The 25,251-nt window shown below is 40.8% G+C and overlaps 1 protein-coding gene across 2 annotated transcripts in view; it reads right to left on the bottom strand.

Moving 5' to 3' along the window:
• SDHA (succinate dehydrogenase complex flavoprotein subunit A) overlaps window positions 1-25,251 on the bottom strand; it is an 803,000-nt gene that overhangs the window by 695,745 nt on the left and 82,004 nt on the right. For both annotated transcript variants that reach the window (XM_044065115.1, XM_044065116.1), the window contains exon 3: window positions 4,246-4,407. In XM_044065115.1, coding sequence (XP_043921050.1) covers window positions 4,246-4,407 — 162 coding nt within the window. The remainder of the gene's footprint in view (window positions 1-4,245; window positions 4,408-25,251) is intronic.

Raw genomic sequence — 25,251 nt, forward strand, 5'->3', positions numbered from 1 at the left:
CCAACCGTTTGGGGTCAGTAATGTGCGGAAGTGAAATCTGTATCCTTGGGGAACTATGTTTAAAACCCATTTGTCCTGGGTAATGAGTTCCCAATTTTTTGCTTGCAGAGCAATCTTTCACCCTAAAGGAGCAGTCAGTTGAGAAGTGCTTGGAAGTTTTAAAGTTAAGTCATTGAGACAGCTTACCATAGGGGGGAGTCTTACTGCTCCCCGATTTGGAAGTGGGAGCTCCCCACTGCTTAGACCTGTGCGTACCCTGGGACTGAAGCCTGGGTGTTCTGCTGGTTCTGGGTTTGAACTGAGAAGTCCTGGAAGAGGCATGAAAGGACCAATTTTTTGAGGGCCAATGCCTACTAAATCTAGGAGGCTGCACTTGTAAGAATTCTTAACAGTTTGCATAGTTTTAGCTTTTTCCTCCATCTTTTTAAGAACTTCTTTTGCTTTGTTGCCAAACAGGCGGTTCTGATTTAAGGGAGCATCCAGCAATTTAGTTTTAACATGATCTGGCAAAGATTGCTCCTTAAGCCAAGCATGCCTCCTAAGTACAGGCCCAGTGACAGCAGCCCTGCAAGATGCCTCTAGTGAATCAAAACCACATTGCAAAGTATGCTTTCCAACCTGTTCAGCAGAATGCCTTAAATCCTGTAAATACTTATTTTCAGCACAATCAGGAATCAACATCATTTCCTGTTTAAGCAATCCAATATTATGCTGCTGATACTTTAACATATGAAACTGGCAATTTAAGGCCCTGATGGCCAAGGTTGCAGAGGTGTATACCTTCTTACCCCATCTATCCAGGGCCCAGGAATCTCTATCAGAGGGGGTAGGATTTTTGGCAGTAGTAGCCTTAATGCCCTTGGGTCCCTGTGAAATGGTCTCAGGGTCTGCAGTAGGATTTTTAAAAAGGAACTTATGAGAATCAGGAACCCTGCAATATCCATCAGGTTTTCTGGGAGCAGGAGGTAAAGAGTCAGGGGCCAAGCTAGATTCTGAAAAATTATCGTCAACAATCTCCAGCACAGGAGGGATAGCTAAAGGCCTGTTCTGTGGCAGGAGTAAGAAATCTCTAAGCCTCTTTTTAGAATCAGAGTAATCCTGGCTTTCCCATGGAAAATGTTCCCTAAGAGTATGCAAGGTTTCACCAAAAGAAAAATCCTCTGAGGGTGAAGCAGAGGGAACAGAGTCCTCTGCGTCAAGATCATCAAAGGTAGATAAGGGTAAATCCTGGTCATCAGAGGAGACAGAAATCTCAGAATCCTGGTCAGAAGTATCATAAGCAAATTCAGTCCTAAGTCTCAGAGGGGGAAGGTTGTTTTCCCCTGATTAAAGTAATAAGGTCTTTAGCCATTCTTATCATATGTTTTTTAGGCCTAGAGGCCTGACCATGTGGTCTGGGCGTCTGTTTCCTAGGCATGGTTCGAGTTTTAGGCCTAGAAGAAGAAGATGGCATCAGTTTAATATGCAAGTCAGTAGGCCTGAATACACCCTCAGAAGCCGGTGCCTGCACAGCAGCTCCGGACCCATCCAAGGTAGAGACATCCGCAGGTTCCACAGCTGAAGCATCTCACGGCATACCAGACTCTGAATGGGTGTCAGTAGAGGCCTGCGAATCTGAAGTGGTGGGTATCAGGGGCTGCGAAAGTGCCTCACTGAGTACCGGCGAATTGGCGACTAGCTTAGGAGAAGTGTCATCAGCAGCTTTGGACCTAGGTGGCCTACCTCTGTCTTTATCTTTGCGGTTTTTCAGAATTTCGGTAGTCGGGTGGCTTACCGAAGACGTATCTGGATAATTGAACAGAGTACCAAAATATTTAGAAGCGAAAATATACAGACGACAAATAGTTTGTGGTTTAAATAAGGCAGAAAACCGACAGCGAGGTACGCTGTGGTCAGGGCTTAGGCAAGGAATACAGTATGAATGAAAATCTTTATGAGGTATTTGCTTTCCACAAGAAATACAGTTATTGACTTTTACTGACCTTGGTTTAGAGCAAGAAAAAGTTTCCCCAATGGGGTACTTAGCTTTAGTTGAAGACTTCGGTTCTGAAACTCGAAAATTAAAATTTCAGGAGTCGCCCGACCGACACTTGCGAACTGCTTCTGGCACCGCACCGCAAGAAAGACTGATATAATGGTGTCGGCTGCATGCTTTATACCCCTGACTACCCAACGTCATGGAAGATGAGGCAGCAAATGACGCAGGGCCCAAGACTTTGATAATCAGGCCGACTGAGGGCTACTGCAAGCAGATAACCCAAATGTGATGACTGCAACTGTGAAACACAAAGAACATTATATGGTCTTTAATTGCATACCTTACTTCTAATCATACATGAAAAAGTATCCTGCTTAAATGTTCCTTCATTATCTCGTTTAAGTCCCTAATCCTTATTAACAGGTTTCTAAAAAAAGATTGCAATAAATTATTCTTAATAAATTTTACACTAATACTACCAATGCACTTAATTTGAGACTACCAACAGTCATCATTTAGATCTTGAAAAGGTTTCTGACAGTATTCCTACATGGATATTAAGACTTAATTTTCACCAGATAAAATCCTTTACATTGTCCTAGATAACTAACTTTTGTGACAGGATGACTTTTTTCCTCTTTGGGTAAAGAAGATGGGCTCCACTTATAAACCATTTATGATGTCTCTCAGGGATCTATACAGAGTCCCATTTTATTTAGTATATCACTCCAAACTATTCCTAACAACATCTGCCAACTGATTACAAACTCATCCCAATGTCAGAATCACTGTATCATTCTAGAAAACAAAAGCCAAATGGGTACAAATAAAACAGCTCTAACATACTTTTAGGATCCCAACTCTACAAACTACTTCAGCTCCACACATTTACTCCCTTTCATGGAAAACACTCCTCATATAACTTGAGGAAGTACTCATAAGCCACACCAACTATCATTACCCCTAGAACCAAACTCCACAGCATGCACATGCTTCCTCCTCTCAGGCATCTACTTATTGGCAAGCTCTCCCAGTGATATTAAGGAAATCAACACTTATTCCAAATTCAAAATGCAACTCAAAAACCACTTCTTCATCCAAACCAATTGCTCCTGTTTCAACACAGGATGAGTCACCTATCTCCTTTCAGAGTCTCTTCTCCTCCCTCAAGATTCACTACAGACTGATCAACTTCAGAAACTAATGCATATACTGTATAGTATATATTGCTTGATCATACACTGCACTGTCCTTGTTCATTACAATGTTTTGCTTACATTACTCTATTTTTTTTGTGAAATATTTTGCATTTCACCTGGGCTGGGCCTGAAACTGGTCAATATAAACATTCATGTATTGCTTTACTTCCAAGCAACCATAAAACCTAATGCTTCAAATATGGAGAGACAAACAGTGCAGCAGTTACATTCTCAAGTAATGTTCTAATACACTTTGTTACATTTAGACCACATTTACCTTTGATTGTTAAAAATGGTATAATATTTAATGCAGAGAGAAATTCATTCAAGGATTTGTAAAGAACAGAAAATCATATCCATACACAAATAATTCAATTTTTGGTACAGTGGAACAACTCGGACCACTCAGTTCAGTACTACCAATATTAGAAGGCATTATTCTTTGCAGACTGTTAAGATTCCACTTCACAAGACTTCAGACAGACCTGTTAAAAGATGTTTTTGTCAAAGTTTCTTTGCAAAACAAATAAATGGCGTCAGGGCCCAGAGTTACTCTCCAAGATTACATTTACAGTTTCATTGTAGTTATCATTTCTCTTCAGGGTGATCTGTTTAACATTTGCAACATCGTAAGATGAGTTTACCATGACTTACTGGCAAACAACCATTTTTAAAAAAAATGTATTGTGTAAATTTTGTTTTGAAGCAGAGCATGCCAACAGAAAAAAGTTAATTTAGAAATATAACTTAAATGATGTGCTGTTAGACTTACGTATTTCCCTTCTGAATTCAGAACCATTTCAGACAAACTAGAGAGTTATCATAGACTCTGGCATAAATCCTCACAATACAAGCTCCTTGACAAAACTCATCATCAGTCCCAGAGCTTGTGATCTCAGCCCAGCAACAGATACATGTATGCTTCTTCTAGTTTTGTAAAGCAAGCCCAAAGTGATGTACTACGAGATACTAACATTAATTTAATTCTAACCACGGTCAACTAGTGAAAAGGGAGCTGCAAACTAAACTGGAAATGACAAATGTAATTCAAGAATTACTACTACTCACCTGTGCTGCTACAGTATGTGATCTTGTAGGGAAAAGTTTTGTAACACATGCTGTATTGAATCCAGCCTCCGAAAGTCCAAATGCCGCTCGTAATCCTGCTCCACCAGCTCCAACCACAACTGCATCAAACTCATGGTCCACTACAGGATACTGGGTAGAAATCTGAAAAAGAAACCCTGCACATTACTCTTTTACACATTCAGATGTAAACTATCCACATGTTCTACAAATATTATAGGTTATGAATGACAGCATCAGTGGTTCAAACATGTTCTTACACAACTTATTTGAACTAATGGACTATGAAGTTTGTAATAAGCTTTGAGCAATGCTATAACAAAGATGAAGAACAGAGTTATACATCTTGTATGGCATTTAATGGGCACTTCCAAAGGGAGAAAAATACAGATGAGAAATCCAAATGTTTTGGTCAATGAAAGAAACTGCTACAAATGAACGGTTTAAAAAAAGTTTTCCTTTCTATTCATTCTTCAATTAACTTTTATCCAGTGCCATCCCATTACAGGGCATGTTCATACACACACACACACTGCTTGCATGCCTATAGGCAATTTGGAGACTGCAAATCTAAATGTGGGAAGACACCAGAGCACCCCAAAAAACCCACATGGATACAAGGCAGATGTGCAGACTTTGCACGAAAGGCATCCCACATGAAAACTGAAACTGAAGAGCAAAGTACTGTGGGGAAAACAAACTAATTGCTGCAACACAGCGCCACCCAGGATTTTACTTATTAAAAAATAAATCTGCATCACAAACATATTCATCAACTGTTAGGAAGCTTTAATACCGCTATATAAAAAATTGCACATAAGGCCAGCATAACTTCCACAAGCAAAGAAAATACTCTGCTCATATCTACAACCAGCACCTTTTTGGCAGCTAACAGGGGAATCAGGGTTTCACAAGCAGTCGCTTGGTACTTACAAAAGAAATAAAAGTGACTGAAAAATGGACTATTTAAATGTCTTAAAACTGCACCACGTGTGCTATAAGGAAATGTACAGAGATTTCCTAGGCCTCCCTCTTTACAGCATATCTGAATTTCAGCAGCTTAATTAAGCCTCTGCCTGCTTACATGCAACTCCTACCATACTCCTGGCAATTGGGACAAGACAATTTGGATTTATAACCACAATGATTACAGGGAACCATCACTGCTGGAGTGGACCTTCTATCAAAATACAATCACAGTAGGCATGCTATCTACACAATTCATTTGGCTATTTTATTTATAATTACTGACTGAATAGTTTAAGGCTTGCCATACATTGATAAGGCTACAACCTTTCATTTTGGTTTAACAGAACAAATGTGTGAGCATCTGACCAAGCAATCAAGTTACAGTTCACATCAGCTCTAAAATGCATATACTCATTTGAAAAACAAATCATCTCAGGTGAAAGACCATAAGGATCTTACGAATAAGTAGATTGCCAGGCACACAGTATTACTGCTGCACAGGTTAAAACAGCACTGTCCAAGGCCAAGAATACGGCTTCTATGGGACCTGACAATATTCCTGGCAGTGTTCTACATGAACTACAGAGTGAACTGGCACCTCACTTGTGTGCCCTGTTCAATCACAGCCTCACCCCATGCTTTGTCCCTACCGAACGGCACACTGCTATAGTCATCCCTCTCCACAAAGAAGGAGTGACTACAGAACCCTGGGAACTATCGCCCCATTAGCCTGACAAGTGTGATGTGCAAAGCTATGGAATGCGTCATCATGGATCTAATAAACAAGGATATAGGGAATCCCCAAACTCTGGATCCCACACAGTTCGGTTTTGTGAAGGGTAGATCAAGCCTGCTCAACTTGGTCGACTTCTTTGAGTCAGTCACCAGAGCTGTGGATGAAAGCAAGTTGGTTCATACAGCCTACCTTGATCTGGCCAAGGCCTTTGATACCATTCCCCACTCAAGAATCATAGAAAAACTCACTAAGCTAGGCATCAACCCCTATATATCACTAGGTGGGTTGCAAACTGGCTCACAGATAGAACCCACAGTGTGAAAGCAGCAGACTCCAAGTCAGACTGCCGACCACTCACGAGTGGAGTCCCACAAGGATCAGTCCTGGGTCCTCTCCTGTTTGGCATCTACTTCGCAGAAGTCCAGGCCAACACGAAGAGACTCTGGCTGACAAAGTTCGCAGATGATTGAAAGTTGGGAGCCATTATTAACTCAAGTGATGTTGACATCCTACAGAAAGGCCTCAGTGAGACCACCGACTGGTGTCAGAACCATGGCCTTAAGCTCAATGCTAAAAAATGTGTTGCCACCCCCTTTGGGAAAAACCCAGTTCCCGTGAACTACCACATCGATGGAAGTCCACTGAACACAGAAGGCGTTATAAGAGATCTGGGAATACAGGTTGACAGCAACCTCTCTTTTGACCACCACACTGCCACTGTGGTCAGAAAGTCCTTCTATGTGGCACATCTCATTACAAAGGGTTTTGCATCCAGGAAGAAAGAGGTCATTGTCTCCCTCTACTCTTCCCTCATTAGGCCAATCATCGAGTACAATGCCCCATTTGGCATGTACCCCACTAGACACCTGCAACAACCGGAGAGGCCACAAAAGTACCTCACAAAGTGGATTCTAGGCCTTAAACACTTGTCCTATACAGACAGACTCAAAATACTCCAACTATTCTCTGTCTCATATCGCCTACTTAGCGGCGATCTCTGCTTGACCTACAAAGCAATATCTGACCCAGCTCGGTTAGAAATGCTACATCTAAAGAAATCCCAATCCCTCTGCACCACACATTCCAGAGACCTCAACCTCATTATCACAAATCAACAGAACGTGCTGGGGGGACAGGTTCATAACCCAGAGACTGCCCATGCTATGGAATGGACTTCCCATACATGTCAAACAGAGCACCCCACTGGCCCTCTTCAACAGAAATCTTGATGAGTAGATGGGAAATACAAAATTCACCCCAGGGATCACTCCAGTGGCTCTACTCGACAGAGGCACTGGGAACTAAGGTCAAGTGGCACGATGCCAGGGTAATCCTATCAGCTAGACTTGGAAAGGCTCCAGGGCCATTAGCCTAGTACATACCTATGAACCAGATGGGGAAAGACATAAAAAGTAATCCTACATCAAAATGGCACATCCTTGATGAAATGGTGGGAAGAAAATCCCTTATCCTTTACAACACAGCAGTACAGTGCTCCCTAGCTCAGTTCAGTTTGCAATGCAGGCAAGCTTACCAGACTGTCCCACCAACACCACATTAAAAACTACATTATCATGAACCAGGTCTATCAAAAAACTGTTTCTATCTGAACAATCTGACAAAAAGAAATTATACTTTTGCAATATGGTGTCTATGACAAAGTTTCAGTAAATCGCTACTGCAAATAGAGATGTGGTTTCTAGCAACAAATAAACTCTCAATACAAAGAGGTGTCATGGCCAAACTTCTTGCTGACCCTTTCAACTGTAAGCTTAATATGAAGCCATGATGAAACATTTTCCTTGTCTTTCACTCTCCCACTCTACATTTTTATATGAACTTTAAAACGAACAATAGTGCCAAAGGAACTGCTTATGTAAAAGATAACGCGGGTTCTCTTTTTCGGCTATTAATGTTGAAAAAAAATGGTTTTAACATCTGTTTTTGGTCAAGTTTACTTTTTTAACTGGCAAGTAATAATGGAAGAGAAAGAAGAAAGACTTGCATGTGCAGAAATTGAGATATTTAAGGGAGCAATGCGGTAACAGGCGTACCAGCCAATAAACAGCTTCTTCATTAGCCATTACTTTCCATTTGAGTCTCAGACACATACAAGTACTACTGGAACACTTACTGTCTGAATGATAAATAAAAACTATAACCGTTACTTAGTATATATTAAAACTCCCTAGTACCTTTAGTTCTAAACACCACTCATAGGACATATGTAAGAATACCACTTACATAGAAGTGGTTCTTACAAAGGGTGGCTCAAGATTATCCTCAAACATAAGGCTCACTTAGGTTAGAGGTCATTACATATAGCAGGAAGGGTGCAGAGAGACACTATCTCTACTGAAAGTATTGTATTCTAGTCTCTTTACAATGTCCTTATGCAGTAGCCACAATAAAAAAGCCTTTCCTCCTCCTGCTGAACTATCAACATGTTTTTTTTTCAACAAAAGAGATCGGAGTAGGCTATATAAAATTCCCCATGGCAACTCCTTCATTTTCCATAAATAAGGAAAACTTTTTAGGAAACGGACACATTTCAAAAAGACATCTAAATCCTTCAAAAATGTCCCATACAAAGAAGTATGCTATTAAAATAAATCTTGGACAGAGAGGTATGGGAGTGCTAATATAGAAAAAGTCTAGCCTTACAAAATAGATGGCACAATATAAGCACACACAGAAAATAGAATTACACACTGATACTTTGTCATATGTCACAGTTAAAAGTTAGTCTCCATGAGGACAGTTATATTACTGCAAATCTGCAAACATGAGAACCTCACCATGTCATAGCACTACAATTTTTGAGAAAGACTCAAAAAACGTTTGAAGGCATATTGTCTTCTAGAGCAGTTTTATTCAGAGGTCTGGCTGCAATAACATTTTGTCACTTTTATACAATAATAGTGAGATTTTTCACTTGCATATAATTATGGTGGGAATTTTAGACTAAGAAATCATCATCCTTGGTTTTCTGTTAATTTTTACTCGTGGAACAACTTCAAGCTTGCTATGGAGAGTATTACTCCTACTTTGCAATGTTTAGTGACCAACAGCTTCCAGGAGATTTCATGGGATATTTTATCATTACATTAGTGTCTTATTTTAGACCAGAGTCTCAGAAGACAAGACCCTTCATCCATCCTGTTTTATGAAATTTTGGTTGCCACTACACTATTTACCCTGAACATTGCTTAACTTAAGCCTTTAGACAACTAGTGTCCATTTACCAGTATTTATTTCCTAAATGCATATTTTAAATAACAGAATTTACTGCATATTATTTTCAGTATAATTTACTGAATTTTACAACCTTATTTGGATCTGCTTTTTGGTCCGAGCCGACTGCAATTTTTATTGCATAACAATTTTGCAGGATTTATTACACTAATTACCTAATTGTGATGCTAAGCCATTTTTGCTCTTTCAAGTTACCTACAGATATTTCAAATGTTGGTCATAAGAATCACAAGCTGAAGACAGAGTGTGAAGTTAGTGTGGTCAACTCTATTCACAAAGATTTGGCCCACATACAGGTTACTAGCTGGTGCCCTCATGTGAAACGGTCCACAGCATCTCATACTTTAGTGCTCTGCAAAATACTGAAAGGTTTGGATGACCATGTCATATTCCGAGGACCTGGTTTATACTGGTTCATTTTATACTACTATATTCCATTATTTAGCTCACGATAACAATCCAAGGGTTATGTCTAATTTGCTTCAGGAGCTTAAAATGACACTTATCTTGGACACCTAGAATGGTTCCAACTTTGGCCCATACTTGGCAGCTGCTGCGCCCCATTTTTCTCTCAATTCTCTTCCCCAGAAGTGACTGGCCTGAAGATAGCGTGGCAGTTCTCTGCCACCCACTCCTCTGAATATGTTCTGGATAAAGTAGCAAATTGGGTATTCCACCTTACCTACTATCTGCTTGGTTATGCAAATATATTCCTCCAGGAGTTCATTAATTTCCTCAATGACTGCGTTGGGGTGCTCAGACTAGGTTGGGTTTTGGAAGACTTCAAAAACTGGACCAATAAGTCAACCTGGCATGTGAATCTCTTTCTATTATAAAGCACTTCAGCTTCTTTCAGCCATTAGTGTGCAATTTTTAAGCATGAATCAATGGTTGAAAGAACAATGTAACTTTAACTTTAATGTTAACTTTAACCTTGAAAATGGTGTGGGGCAACACCGATTAGCAGTCAACACTGATTCTTTTAGCAAAAAGGTGGACAATGCTTCTAAGTTGATGTACAAATATAAATCCATTATAGTTGAAAATGGTTATCTCAAAGAATGTTTGAGACGGAAAATAGTCCCTAAGGGACTTCGTACTTGGAAATACCCAAACAATGTACAGATAGGGTCTACTTTTCATAATGAACTTGTAAATGTTTTTAATAATTGTGGTTTGGAGATTGTGAAATGCATTATTGATGAAAATAATAGAAATTTAATAACAATTCATGAACAAATTATTGAACTTGATGGATTAGTTAAGGAAGACCTAGTTTATAGTATTAAAGAAGAGAGACAAAAATATATGGAACTTAAAAGAGACATAGATGGAAGATGTGATGTATTGGTTAAAAGAAAGATGGATAAGTTAAAAAGGGATATCTTAGAATATGAAAAGGATATAAGTTATCCAAAACCAGTGTATAATGGGGCATCCCTACACAAAAATACCCATAAGAAGGAAGGGGGATATTATGTGGACAACAGAATAGGGGAGCCCCAAACGGAAACTTTTTACGATGACTATGATACTGAATTCCCACCACTAGGAAGATATGAGGGGGAAGAACATTTTAGGAATGGTAATCAAAGAAATTTTCACAGGGGAGGGGGGACAAGAGGAAAGGGGAGATATATGCATTAAACCCTTTGACCAGTGAAATACGGAAAACAACTGAGAGAATAAAGAAAAAAGGTAATAAGTACACAAAAGATGGGTTCACCATATACAATTTTAGTAATATAGAGTTGAGGGGTGAACATTTTTCTTTGTTGGAAAAAGGATTCAAATTTATTCCATTAGTCAAGGGGAATAAGGTACAAACTTTGTTGGACATAAAATTATTTATGAGAAAAATGAATTTGGAACTTCTATTTAGAAAGGAAGGTATTGATAGGAATAATATTAACATGACAGAAGAACAAAGAATATTAAGGAATAAATCAATATTTAACCCACCTATCCACGCTCAACTAAAAAACCTTGAAAGTTATATGGAAAATATGATCAATAGAATGGATAAAAAGGTTAAGTACAAGAACAATTTAGAAATGGGGGAAAAGAAGATTTTGGAAGAATTAAAGGATAGTGCAGGTATCAGAGTTATGAAACCCGACAAGGGTGGGGGGGTTGTGATCATGGATGTCATAGAATATGAAGGGAAGATGAATGACATTTTGATGGATACAACTAAGTATAGGACTGTCTCTAAGAACGAGATAAATATTGCCTATAGAAGGATAGACATGGTTTTGGAAGATTTGGCCCTTGAAAAAGTTATTGATGGGAAAATGGTGGCATACCTAAGGGTTAGCAAGCCAAAGATTACCTGCCATCTTCGGTATACCGAAGATTCATAAAGATAGCAAAAATCCCCCCTTTAGACCCATTGTAGCAGCAGGAAGTTCAAAAACTACACCCATGGCAAAATTTGTGGATGTCAAAACAAAACACATATGGATAAATAAGGAAGCAATATTGAGAGATTCATGGGACCTACTTAGAGAATTAACTCTAGAAATATTTGACAAAGAAATTATCTTTGTGACAATAGATGTAGTAGACCTGTTTGGATCCATTCCATATGAAAAAGGAATTAGAATGTTTGAAGAGGAGATATTTAACGATAAAAAATTAAAATTTGAAGACAAGGTAGCATGTATAAGCTTCATGGACTTGATTTTGAAAAATAATTTTTTAATTCACAAAGGTGAATTTTTTCAACAAATTCAAGGAGTGGCAATGGGGGCAGCTTGTGCCCCTACTTTTGCCAATTTAGTACTTGCCAATTGGGAGGAAAAATATATATTTAAATCTGGCTACATGGAATACTGCAAGTTATATAAGAGGTTTTTAGATGACATAATAATTTTTTGGATGGGGGGTGAGGATAAGTTGAAGGAATTTATAAAATATATTAGTCTTGCAACGGATTTTTTGAAGTTCACATATAATATGTCCAGCAAAAGCATAGCATATTTGGATATTGAGATTTATAAAAATAGACATTCTTTTGACACAAGGGTATTTAGAAAAGAAACATATGTAAACTCATTCCTTCATTTTGACAGCGGACACCCCATTTATTGCAAGAGGAATTTAGTAAAGGGGCAGTTCGTTAGAGGTTCAAGGATGACAAGCTCTGAAACTGACTTTATAAAAGAATGTGATAAATTAGAACAGATGTTCCAGGAAAGAGGATATCCAGAGCAGTTTATTAAAAATTTGAGGGATGAAGTTACAATAGGGAGAAAGGGAAGGTTCAAACCCATCACAGGGGAGAAAGAAAATGTACAAAATATGGAGACCAATGGGGTTTTTGAGAACGAAAGCTTTCAGCAAGCATTGGTTCTTGAGTATAACGCCCTAAACAAGTCAGTGAAATGGTTATTTCAAAAAGAATGGGAGAAATTTAAAAGTTTAACCGACTTGGAAGGGCTTCCAGAGCAAAACTTAAAGGTGGTATTTAAGAATTCAGTTAACGTAAAAAATATTTTGGAAACTGGAAAGGTAGAAAGAAGACTGGGTGACAGAGGTAATACATCAAGGGTAGGTACCTATAAATGTGGAAAGTGTAGGCAGTGTGGGTTTATCAACCAAGAGAAAATAGATTTAGAAAGTAAGAAATTATGGCTATATAGTAAGGGCTACTTTAATTGCGATTCTATAGGGCTGGTTTATTTAGCAATATGCATGAGATGCTCATCCTACTACGTAGGGAAAACTGAGAGATCCTTGAAAAAGAGGATCTATGAGCATACATACGAAATGGGTAAATGCAAAGAAACCAATGCACTTACATGCAAAGAAAATGATTTTAAATTCTTTGTATTGGACCAAGTTAAAAAAGATATCAGAGGAGGTCCTTGGGAGGAGAGTATTAGTTACAAAGAATTGTGGTGGCAAGTGGCCCTAGAAGCCAATAAATTTCCTGGTCTAAATGAATATATATCCATCTTACCATTATTAAAATTAAGAGCTGCTAAAATATAAAAAGGTGGATGTAGTAATTTATAAAGACCAGCAGATGGCACTAATCTACATTTAAAGTCCATACAAACTGGGTTTCATGAAATAATTTTTTAAATGAACATATAAAATAATTTATTTTAGGGCATGTTTTTAAATAAATTAAACCATAGTGGTGTTTGACTTATTAGTTAAAGTTTTTTTAGAAAGTATTTAATTATTAAAAATTGCACAATAATTTATTTGTTTTAACAACATACATAGTGTTTTAAATGAATAGGAATAAATGTAATAGTTAATTGACAAAGCAAGTTCATTTGTTGGTTTGAATCAATAGGCATTAAATGATTGGTTAAATGAAATGAATCTATGTATATTAATGGATGTTCACTAGGGGTTGTGTATCTGATGAAGTCCATAGGGGGCGAAAACGCGGATTGTGAATAAAGCGTTCATTTTGTACAAGAAATTGTGTGGTGCATCAAGCTTCTCAACTTCTTTTTCGACTCTCTTTTTGGATTTATCAATTTTTAAGTATACCAGAGACCCCTTTCCATTTGTCCTAACCAGAATGCATGTCAAAAATGTATTTACCTTATACCATCTCACCATGCAAATACAGTACATAAAGCATAATAACTTTAGTACCCAGGTGGATGCTGTATACCAGTCTCATGATTGCAGTTTCATGTAATGCAAATTTCTCATGAAGTTGATCCATTCTCCATTGGTGGCGATACCCCTAAAAATGATCAATATGGTTCCCTAGAGGCTATTTCAACTAACGTTTCCAATGAACAAGTTTCATATTCAAATACTATAGGTTACTTCTCCAGTTGCTAATTTATATAAGCATCCTAATGGGGATACACTTTCTGCATTTCTAGTCGTTCCAGTTATGGTGCAGTCAATGATCCTTACAACCAAAAAGGAAATAAGCACATTGATCATAATCGAGATTCTCCAACTGGTAGCATTTTCAGGAAAAGGTGACAAAGGGCATTAGGTGGGGTAGAATCTGTGCCCAGGTTAGATCCGACAAACAATGTTCTATGTTGCTTTTACAGTAATTCATTGGAGGGTTCCTCTACGTTGTCTTTTGTTGCACCTCAGTCTGCAACTTCATCATCACAGTTATTGGTGACGCTTTGCTTTGCTATGCACTCTGTTCCCTAAGACAACAGAAAAGGGAATATCACAGTATGTGTCTTAGGAAGAAATTTACAAGATATGAAGAAAAACAGCAGGTAGACTGAATAGTGTTATTGCTACTGCAGGTTTAAATGACTGGCCAATCTTCACTCAACTGCATAGATGCAGTGATTCAGGAAGAACTTTCAGATTTATCAGCAAGGAAAATGATCACACATTCATTGACGTTAACTACACTCCAAGATTTTCTTCCACTTGAGTATGCCAGGCTAGTACCTTTAATAGCTTTCTAAAACATGTAGGGCTGGCATACAACTGCAAGCATCTTACTATGTGGTAGTTACTTATTTTCAAACGCAAAGCTGCTGTTGAGGATCATTATCACTTATTCTGTTTCCTAAATGCTACACTTGCAACGTGCTTAACTGAAGTTTTTAAAAGATTTTTACAGGGTTGTGCAAGGGGTCTTCCCCTGATTCAAATACTATAAGAGGCCTTGCTTCAAGTCCTGTAAATAAGATCACTGAACTATCTGGTTCTGCGAGGTTTTGAACAGGGTGGTTTTGACTGTTGATGAAATCTGATAAGGCCCAGACATACCAAACGCCTACAAAACGCCTACTACACTACATGGTTTTCAGGGTTATTATAATTTTATGAGTCATACGAATGGAGAAGTCTCAGTTTATGTTTCCTCAAACTTGCAATCATTTCTGTTTGTTAAAAACAGTGAACACAGACCATCTGTGTTGCACTACATCTGAGTAGAGTTATATTCCAGTTACTTTTTTTTTTTAATTTTTATTTATTTATTTTTTTTTTTTTTTTTTAAGAAGCCATAGTTTAAATGACCACAGAGAATTTATTTCAAAATCTTTCAATGTCTGAATGGATTCCACTAAACTTCTGGAGATGGACTCCATTCAAACAAATTACTTCTCCTATGACTTGTGAATGCAAGCTCATTGAAAGCACTGGCAATGGTGACAAACTCCTACAACTCGGATATTCCCCCCGGTTTAAGAAAGTTGTGCACGGAGTGCAAGAAGAGTTTAGGAGCTCACGCCAGCAATATATCTGCCGTGCGATCCAGGTACAGCCGGGCAAGGTCGTGCATGAGAGCTGCTAAAGCTACTCTTGCACGGACAGAGTCATAATATGCAAATTACCTCATTTGCTGGTGAAAGTCATGCAAATGAGGTAAATTTGCAATCCAGTTAACACTAATCTGTCCGTGGACGACTAGTGTTAGCTGCAGAAATGTACTCCGTTGGTAACAGAGTACATTTCTGCAAATAGCTAAACGGAGCTACGACAGCGCCAAATAAAGTACGCATACAGTTGAGGAAGCATGCCAATGGCCAAATATAAGGCCATTGGCATTAAAAAATGTTTAAAAATAAAACAAATTAACTTTTTTCCCCCGATCTCTGATGTTTAAGCATAGCGCAGCACCGCGCAAATGTGCAGCGCTTATAAAAAGAAAATAATTTAAAAAAAGCCAAAAATAGGCATTTTCACTAAAAAGCTTATTCTGCCATGCAGGTGAATGGCAGGCTGAAGACAACATGACCACCGAGTAGTGGTTGCTAAGGGGGGGGGGAGCTCAGTGTGAGAGATGTAACCATGAATTACTAGGCAATCCTATGCAAATGAGGATAAGGATAGTGAATCCCAATTTTCACCAGCATGTGAGGCATGTCCCAAGAGTGTAAGAGTAGGGGTAGGTGAGTAGAAGAGTAGAATATAGGTGACTTCATGAGGGCGTGTGCCAGACAGGCTGTAAGCTAATTGGAGCACAGTGGCTTGTGTTTGCCCTGAGTTGCTCAGGATTGCAAGAGGCATGCCTACAGTTGTCCTATTTGAAAACCTCAAACCCAAGGTGCACACTGTTAAAAGATAGGAAACTCCTTTCAAACATGCACACAGCATGTATGCGCATATGCGCGGCACTTTCCCCCCCAGGCAGAAACAGAAAGACAAAAGGAAGGAAAAAAATAGTAGGAAGTTAACCAAGGAGAACTAGCAGAGCTGCCAGGGGAAATATATCAGAAACAGCCAATTACACAGGCAGCAGACTAGCCCAGCCCAGCACTTTAAACTCTGCAAACACCATCCCCCCTGTTTTTTCTCAAGAACTCTGCAACACTGCAGTATACAAAGAGGGGAAAAGCTTAAGTCAGACAAAATGTTAAGAGCTGCTCTTGCTATCATAAACCAACATGTGCAAGGTGCTGAGGGTGGTGGTGATGTGAATGCTGCTGAGCAACCCACATTGAGGAGACTGAGAAGAGTGTACAGACCCAGGGTAACCTACCAGGGGCTACATGAGCTGGAGATAGTGGAGCGCTATAGGGTGGACAGAGACCTCCTACAGCAAATTGTTGAGCTGTGCTGGCCACGCCTCTCACACAGAACCAACAGAGGGGAACCCATCCCAGTGGTATGTGTTGGCCCAAGAATACTAGCTACAGGTACCTTCCAAAGACCAACTGGTGATATGATGGGGATTTCACAGGCATCAACTTTCAGGGTACTCCACCAGTTCCTGGATGCCATGTCAGCACATGTCGGTGACCACGTATATTTCCCCAATTCCCATGAGGCATTGGCCAGCAATATGCATCTTTTCCACCAAATAGCAGAATACCCGGAGGTAGTGGGTGCAACAGACTGCAAGCACATATGCATCAAAGCACCACCCGGTGAGCGGGGTAGGGTCGACATCAACCGCAAGGGCTCCCTCTCCATCAACTGCCAGGTCGTGTGCAATGCCCAGGGCATAATAATACAATGTGTGTGCTGGCTGCCTTGGAAGCTATCACGATTCCCACATGGCATCTGACGCAGCTGTACCAGAGATTTGCCAGTGGGGACATCCCTGATGGTCACCTAGTGAGGGATGCTGGATACGCACTGGAGCTGTGGCTGATGACACCCATCAGAAATGCACACACATCTGAACAAGAACTCCATAATGAGGCACACGCACAAACAAGAAACATAATTGAGCGTGTGTTTGGGATGCTCAAGTCACGGTTCCGGTGCCTGGACACATCTGGTGGTGACTTGAAGTACTCACCAACTACATGTACCCAAATTGTTATGGTATGTGCCATGCTACACAATACGATCCTGCAAAAACAGCTGCAGCAGGAACAGCACGGGGCAGGGCCAAACAGCCCCCCACCATTGCCAAGGCCTGCACAGGCACAGCGTGACTTGGAGGAGGAACAACCTGAGCCTGCCCCACTAGGCAGAAGGAGGCATGCCCAGTATGCCCTGACAAAGAGGCAACGCATAGCACTTACACTGACTCAGTAGGAACCCTGGAAATGACACCTCTCTCTGACGTGCACATACAGTAAAAGGGATGCCTAACTTGACACTACCTGTTTTCAAACATGTACAGAAAGTGTACTATGTGCATCCGACAGAGGCAGCCCTGCAGCACCACCTGAGGCATGATTGCTCTATTTTAAGCAATATAAAGCACTGCTAAGCACATTTTACCAGTATTGGGCATATTATATACAATTGCGTGTAGCTGCGCACTGCGCTCACTAGTGCAATGTCGGGCAACGTTGAGCAAAGTTGGGCAACGTTGAGCAAAGTCGGGTAAACACGCTCACACCTGCTTTACTGTTCCTTAACCAGTCAGGTCTGCCCAGCAGGAAAATAAAAAGCAGTGACAGGGCTCGAACTTAGGATACTGTGCACTATAGTAACAGTACTGAACCACTAAGCCATGATAGCATTTCACTGGCACAGACACAACTTAAGTCATTCACACATACCAGTTGGGGGGGGGGGGTCACATACCTAATAGTCACAGCCAGCAGGACAATTGTACACAAACGCAAACACAAACAAATGCTGTATCATGCCCTCTGAACAGGCATATGGGTAACCTCCCCCCAGGCCTATGCAGACAGATAACAGCAGGCCCAGGCAGTGTGATGTGGGCTGGGTAGGCTATGAAGTCACAAACTAATATGCGTGTAATTGGAACCCAAGGTCTGTAGTACAGTGGTATACCTCAAGCCAGTAAGATAGGCAACAGTACAGACTGAAATGGAGTACCTGACATAGCAGTGCAGGCCTACCAAATGTGTAAGTGTCAGGTGTACCCCTCATCCCATGTACACCCACAGTAACAATCAAGTGTGCCCCCCGGGTAAAAATGTACAAATAATAGCTGCCCCCCCTGTATGTAGAAATGTTGATAAGTCTATGCAAATTAACTCATGGAAGCCCTGCAGGCAACAGCGTGCTTCCTGTCGATGTACAACACAAAGGTGAGTAAAAACCAACTTGATTTTTCACACACGTATAGTATATATGCCCATAGTAGGCATGTTCGCACACAAACAAATTTTGCAAATTTCAGTCAACAACATACTGAAAGGTCATACTGGGCATGCTCACACACTTAGGCCATGTCCGAGTACAGCAGTGGGCCACACATATCTGGCAGTTGCAGTTCTTACTCCAGACACATGTCACTATTCACCAATCCTGTCTTGCGCACACAGTGATATGAAAACATACCCATATGATATATTGGACCCCTGTCATAATCAAACTATGTAATACAAGTACTTAAGTTGTTCAAAGAAAGTTAAAATACTAAGATCAATAAATCTCCGATTAGTATCATCATGAAACAATGAACACTCCTAACATTATCCAAGCCAAGCTGCCAAAAATATTGCCAAAGATTCCATAGAGAACCATGAAGCTTTCTTTAGCTATGTCATAAATATCAATGTAAACTCATATATGTTCTGAGTTAGTGCAAAGTGTAAATGAATACATGTACATGACTGACATTGCCAACATCTTGTCAGACAGGTTCATACATATTTACTCCCCTCTCACTGACAAAAGGGCCCATTACCATACCTGGAGATTGTGAAAACCCAGAAATCACATATACAATGGTTAAACAGCTCTATCCAAACCTAAAAACACGGCGTCTATGGTATGACTTGGTGTCCCTGGCTGTGTCATATGTGAACTCCAAAACAAACAGACCCTGCACCTGAACAGTCTGTTGAGACTCACCCTCTGTACAGGATATGAAACTGTTGCATGGGTTACAGCAACGTTTGGCACACTCCACAAGTGTTGGTGCACAACAGACCATGGGAACTATTGTCTTATAAGCCTAATGAGCCTGATCTACAAGGCCATGGAGCCCATCATTATGGAAATCATAAACAAAGCTATTGGGAGCCTACAAACACCCAACCCTACCCATTTTGGTTTGGTCAGGGGCAGATCATGGTCCCTAGACCTGCTAGACAGTTTGCAAGGCAGTTACCCAGGACATAAATCAATGAAATGAGCTCCACGCGGCCTACATAGACCTTGAAAAGACCTTTTCCAACATCCCACATACATGTCGTATCCACAAAATCAACAACCTGTGCATAAACACATATGTCATCTGATGGATTGCCAACTGGGGCAGAGATAGATCCCACAAGGTAAGAATTGCGGTCTCCCTGTTGGACTGTAAGCTGGTAATAACTGCTGTCCCCCATGGCGCAGTCCTGGGACCCCTCCTGTCTGGTGTATACTATTCAAAAGTACAGTCAAACACACGAGGGCTATGGTTATCAAAGTTTGTGGATGACTGCAAAAAGGTTGTCATAATCGATGTTTGGGACAACAGAGACATCCTTAAAATGAGTCTCAGACAGATGTGGTGTCAAAATTATGGCCTCAAGCTACAGTCATGCATATACCACTGCATTGTCCACTATTGGGTTGACAGAGCTTAGCCACCGGTTTGACCGTGTGTGTGCCAGCATGTGGTGCATCAACCCATATAGGATATGGTCATGGCCTATGCATACAATACACCTAGTATGATAAGCCTGCTGAGGTTAGCAAATGTGAAAAAAATCTTTGGGCAAACTGTCAGCGAGTAACGTCTGTATTGCACCCTGTAACTCCATATTGCTTGCTGAAGTGTAAAGAAGTAGTTTGGATTAAGAACCCCACACTTGCCAACTGTGTATGTGTGTGTCTGTCTCTCCCTGGGGATAGAGCAACCTTTTTGGAGACTACTCACACCCCTTAAAAGTGATATACTCATCTTTGTCAAGTCTGATAATGTCACCATCTTACAAATTACTGGGATTTCACCTTCCCACAGGTATAAGTGTATAGCGCGTCATGTAAATGCGTACTGCTCTAGTATGATAATGTAGTTAGGTAGGGGTTTGAATCCTGCACTTGCCAACTGTGTGTGTGTGTGTGTGTGTGTGTGTGTGTGTGTGTGTGTGTGTGTGTGTGTGTGTGTGTGTGTGTGCCTGCACGCGCGTGTCTCTCTGGGGAGGGAGCACCCTTTTTGGAGACTACTCACACCTCTTAAAAGTGATATACTCATCTTTGTCAAGTCTGTTGATGTCACCATCCTACAAATATACCTGTGGGAAGGTGAAATCCTAGTAAAGTGTATAGCGCGTCATGTAAATGCGTACTGCTCGAGTATCATAATGTAGTTAGGCAGGGGTTTGAATCCTGCACTTGCCAACTGTGAGTGTGTGTGCCTCCATGGGGAGGGAGCAATTGTTTGGAGAATACTCACACCACTTAAAAGTGATATACTCATCTTTGTCAAGTCTGATGATGTCACCATCCTACAAATATACCTGCGGGAAGGTGAAATCCCAGTAATGTGTAAAGCGTGTCGTGTAAATGTGTACTGTTCTAGTATCATAATGTAGTTAGGTAGGAATTTGAATCCTGCACTTGCTAACTGTGCGTGTGTTCCAGGTGTGCGAGTGTGTGTGACACTATTGGTCAATGTGGAGTGGGTTTTGATTTTTCTAGTGTATGACATATCACAATGACAGCTGTATGTGCATAACACATATAAGGTAGCTGTGGGGCAAAGCCATATGCATACACGTGACCTCAATTAATTCATAGGTGGGTACTCTGCTTTCTCCATAAAAGCATCTGTTATCTTTGCCAGAGCGTGCTGGCGCTTCCCAGACCTTATGTCACGTCTGTATGCTTGTGACAAGCTTAGCCACTGCAGTGATCCCTGGGCTACGTCTTCTGTTTCACATCCACTCATCACGGTTTCTATTGAAGAGTGTGAGTGAGGGTTTATATGCTTGAGGTATATTTGAATCCTGTTCCAAAGCAAGCAAAGTCTGGCAAAGATGACTAATCATTATAGGTGTGTAACAAACTCTGTGGATCTGCATACAAACCCTTTATTGCTTATGTGCTCCACAGAGGGCTTTCTAAAACCCTTTGGTAATGTGATTATCAAAGGAGAGATGACTAAACGCTCTATGCATACATTAGTACTTGTTCCACATTTTGGGGGCTACTACCTATGTGGTACTCTGGGGATACTTTGTTTTCTAAAAGTGGATAACTATGCTTTCTTTGGCTTATAGCTTTACAGCAGGATTTTGACACCAGGTATCCATCTGTATGATACTCTTTTGGAGGATGTGTGTGCCATTTGGAGAATGAAGTATAGCCCACAGTATGCATTTTCATCAAACGTGGGCAGACATATCCCTGCTGTGTTTGCTTGTACCTAAGAAAGCTATCTGCCAAACAGGAGTGGTCCCAGGATTGAGTGCAGGTGAATGCCACTTGTTACTGGCATAGAATTGTACATGGAGGCTGCAAATGTTACTGTGTGTCCTACATCTGTGCGTCAGTTGTCACTCCATCATCTAGCAATCGTTTATGGTCAGTCTGTTGAGGTTATGTACAATACCAGAATGTGGGATGGGTATGAATTGCTGGGGAGCTATAGCATGGCTGTGTGGACCTCCCCTCCCTCACCTATAGCCTTGTTAACTGGCTTGAAGTCTACTAGGTGTAGGAGCCATGATCTGGCCTTTAGAGAACCTAAGTGGGTATGGTGCAGTGTTTGCAGGTTCATAATGTCGCTGTTAATGAGTTTCATAACACTGTGCTCCATAACCTTCCAGATAACACTTGTCTGGCTTATAGGGGTGAGAGTTTCCAGGATATGTTGTAGTTCTACCCTTAATCAATTTATGTTAACATTTGCACTGGGTGTGACGAGGGTGGACAGGATTAGGAATAAGTATATTAGAGGGTCAGCCCAGGTTTGAATGTTAGTAGACCAAGCCAGATAGGCAGGATTAACTTGGTTTGTACATGTGCTGAGGAGGGATGCAGAGTATATTGTGAAATAGATGCCAAGGATGAAGCTGTCAGGTAACAGGAAAAGAGGAATCCCTAAGATGAGGTTTATGGCTGTGGTGAGAAAGGACATGCAGGTGGATGGTGTGACAGCACAAGATGCAGAGGGCAGGAAGAAATGGAAACAGATGATCTACTGTGGCAACCCCTAATGGGAGCATCCGAAAGGAGAAGACGACGACTTTGTAGCTCAACCCTTGTGGACTGTGAACACCATTACCGTGCGTCATTCCACAAGTATGTAACCTGTATAGAGGCTGCATCTGGACAGAGTGTTTAGGTGAGTGGTGACTTCATATGTCAGCTTGTGTATGACACAGCCAGGGACACTGTCCAGTACCACTGCCAGTGTGGTTTGGACTTTGGTAAAGAGATGTTTTAACTAGAGTGTCTACGAATCATCAGGTTTTACATTCTTCTGGTCTGGAAATGTGGCCCTTGTATAACGACAGGGTGGTGAAATCTGCATTCAAACTGTCTGAGAAGAAACTGGTAATGTCAGTCAGATAAGTGTACCTTGTGACTATTTACATTAACTGTGACCCGATCTGAGATGTCCCCTGTAGATTATAAACAACACTAAAGAAAGCTTTAGTGTTGTCTTTGGAATCCTTGCCATTTTGTATTTTGAAGCTTGCCTTGTATGTTTAATGAGGGCTTTTATTTCCCAGTGATACTGACCAGATAGGTTATCCCTTCTTGATATGCAACTCTTTTTTGGTACAACTTCACACCTTCTATTATATATTTAGTTAATGGCAGGGGTCCATGAGACTAATGCACTTTTACTCTATAAGTGAGAATTTCTTGTGTTTGTGATAGCATGGTCCTTGCAACCCTGTAGGTGAACAGTGTGCATTACTAAAGGATTATGCAGCTGGGACAGTGTTATCCTTAGTAATGCAAACCAATGACAGATAGCAACAACAGCATCATCCACAGCACTGTGTCAACCCATGTCATACACACACATGCGTACTAGAGTTCCAAAATGTGTGTAGTACAATGCATACTGGCCACCAATAGAAAAGTACAGTTGTGTACATACCATAAATGTAGATGTTAGAGTGTTATTCACTGTTGCAGTCATTACAGTTGGGTTATCCTGCTGGCAGGCTACCCGCAGTCGGCCTGAATTCCGAAGTCTAGGTCCGGCATCGGTTGCTATCGCCTCTTCCCTGACGTCAGTGCGCCAGGGGTATACAAGATGCAGCCGACGCCATTTTCTTCAGTTTTTCTTGCCCCAGATGTCAGGTGCCCCTAAAATGGTAGGCTAAATTATGCCAATAAGCATGCATGCACAAAAAACAACTTTTCCTTCATCTACAAGCAAATACACCACATAGTTTGTATAGAGTAGAAAAGTACAGTTAGGTCCCAGCAAAGAAGAAAGGGGGATGGTGGAAGGGTAACCTGGACTGCAACAGTGAATACACTCGAACATCTACATTTATGGTAGGTACACAACTGTACTATGTTCATCGTGTTTCACTGTTGCAGTCATTACAATTGGGTTGAATCCCAAAGCTAAGGTTGGGAGGCTGGAGCTAAACAGGATTAGGAGAGGCTATAAGGCCCTGCAGAACTGCAGTGGCAAAGCCTGCCCTGGATTTAGAGTAGAGAGGTAGGTGATAGTGCTTTGTAAAGGTATGCACTGAACTCCAAGTTGTAGCCTTTAAGATGTCTTTGGTTGGTACTCCTCTGAGGAAGGCTGCTGAAGTGTCTGCTGCTCGGCTGCTGAAGTGTCTGCTGCTCGGCTGCTGAAGTGTCTGCTGCTCTGGTTGAATGTGGCCTAATACCCTTAGGCACTGATTTGCCATGCTGTGAATAGCAGAAATGAATGCAAGCCTATCCAGTTTGAAATAGTCTGTTTTGAGATAGGCTTTCCTTGTGATGCTGCAGCATATGCCACTAGAAGTTGATCAGTCTTTCTGAAGGCTTTAGTTCTGTCCAAGTAAAAGCGTAGCTGTCTGTGAATGTCCAAAGAAATGCAGAATTTTCTCACCCTTATTCTGTGGGTTTGGATAAAAAGTAGGCAAATGAATTGTTTGGTTAAGGGCCACACTGGACACTACCTTAGGCATAAATGTAGGGTTTGTCCTCAGCGAAACCCTGTCAGGATGGAAAATGATAAAAGGTTCCACAGCCATGAGTGCCTGTAACTCAGACTCTTCTAGCGGAGGTTATTGCTAGGAGCAGAGCTGTTTTCCAGGATAAGAATTTTATGTCAGCTGCAGAGGCTGGCTCATACGGAGGCAGTGTGAGTTTTTCCAAGACATAGTTGAGGTCCCATGCAGGTATTGGTGCTCTCCTTGGAAGTCTTATGTTTTCGGCACCTCTGAGGTACCGTCTGAGTAACGGATGAGAAAAAATAGGTGGCTCAGTATTGTAATGAGCTGAAATGGCAAAGGCATGAATTTTAATTGATCTAAAGGAGAGGCCTTTATTCAGCACCTCAGTTAAGTATTGTAAATTCTGAGGAATATTTGGAACAATCGTGTCAATGCCTTGCGCTTGGTTCCAAGCACAGACTCTCTTCCATTTGTCTGCATAAGATTTTCTGGTGCTAGGCCTCCTGGCCTCCAAAATAACATCCACTACTGCTTTAGAAAGAGGTGTGACTTGAGAGGCTATATTATCTGCCATGCTGCCAGGTTTAAGGTTTTGAGTTGGCTGTGCAGTATCTGGCT

This window comes from Protopterus annectens, chromosome 3.part0, assembly GCF_019279795.1.
Source record: "Protopterus annectens isolate FY-2018-M chromosome 3.part0, PAN1.0, whole genome shotgun sequence".
NCBI lineage: Eukaryota > Metazoa > Chordata > Ceratodontiformes > Protopteridae > Protopterus > Protopterus annectens.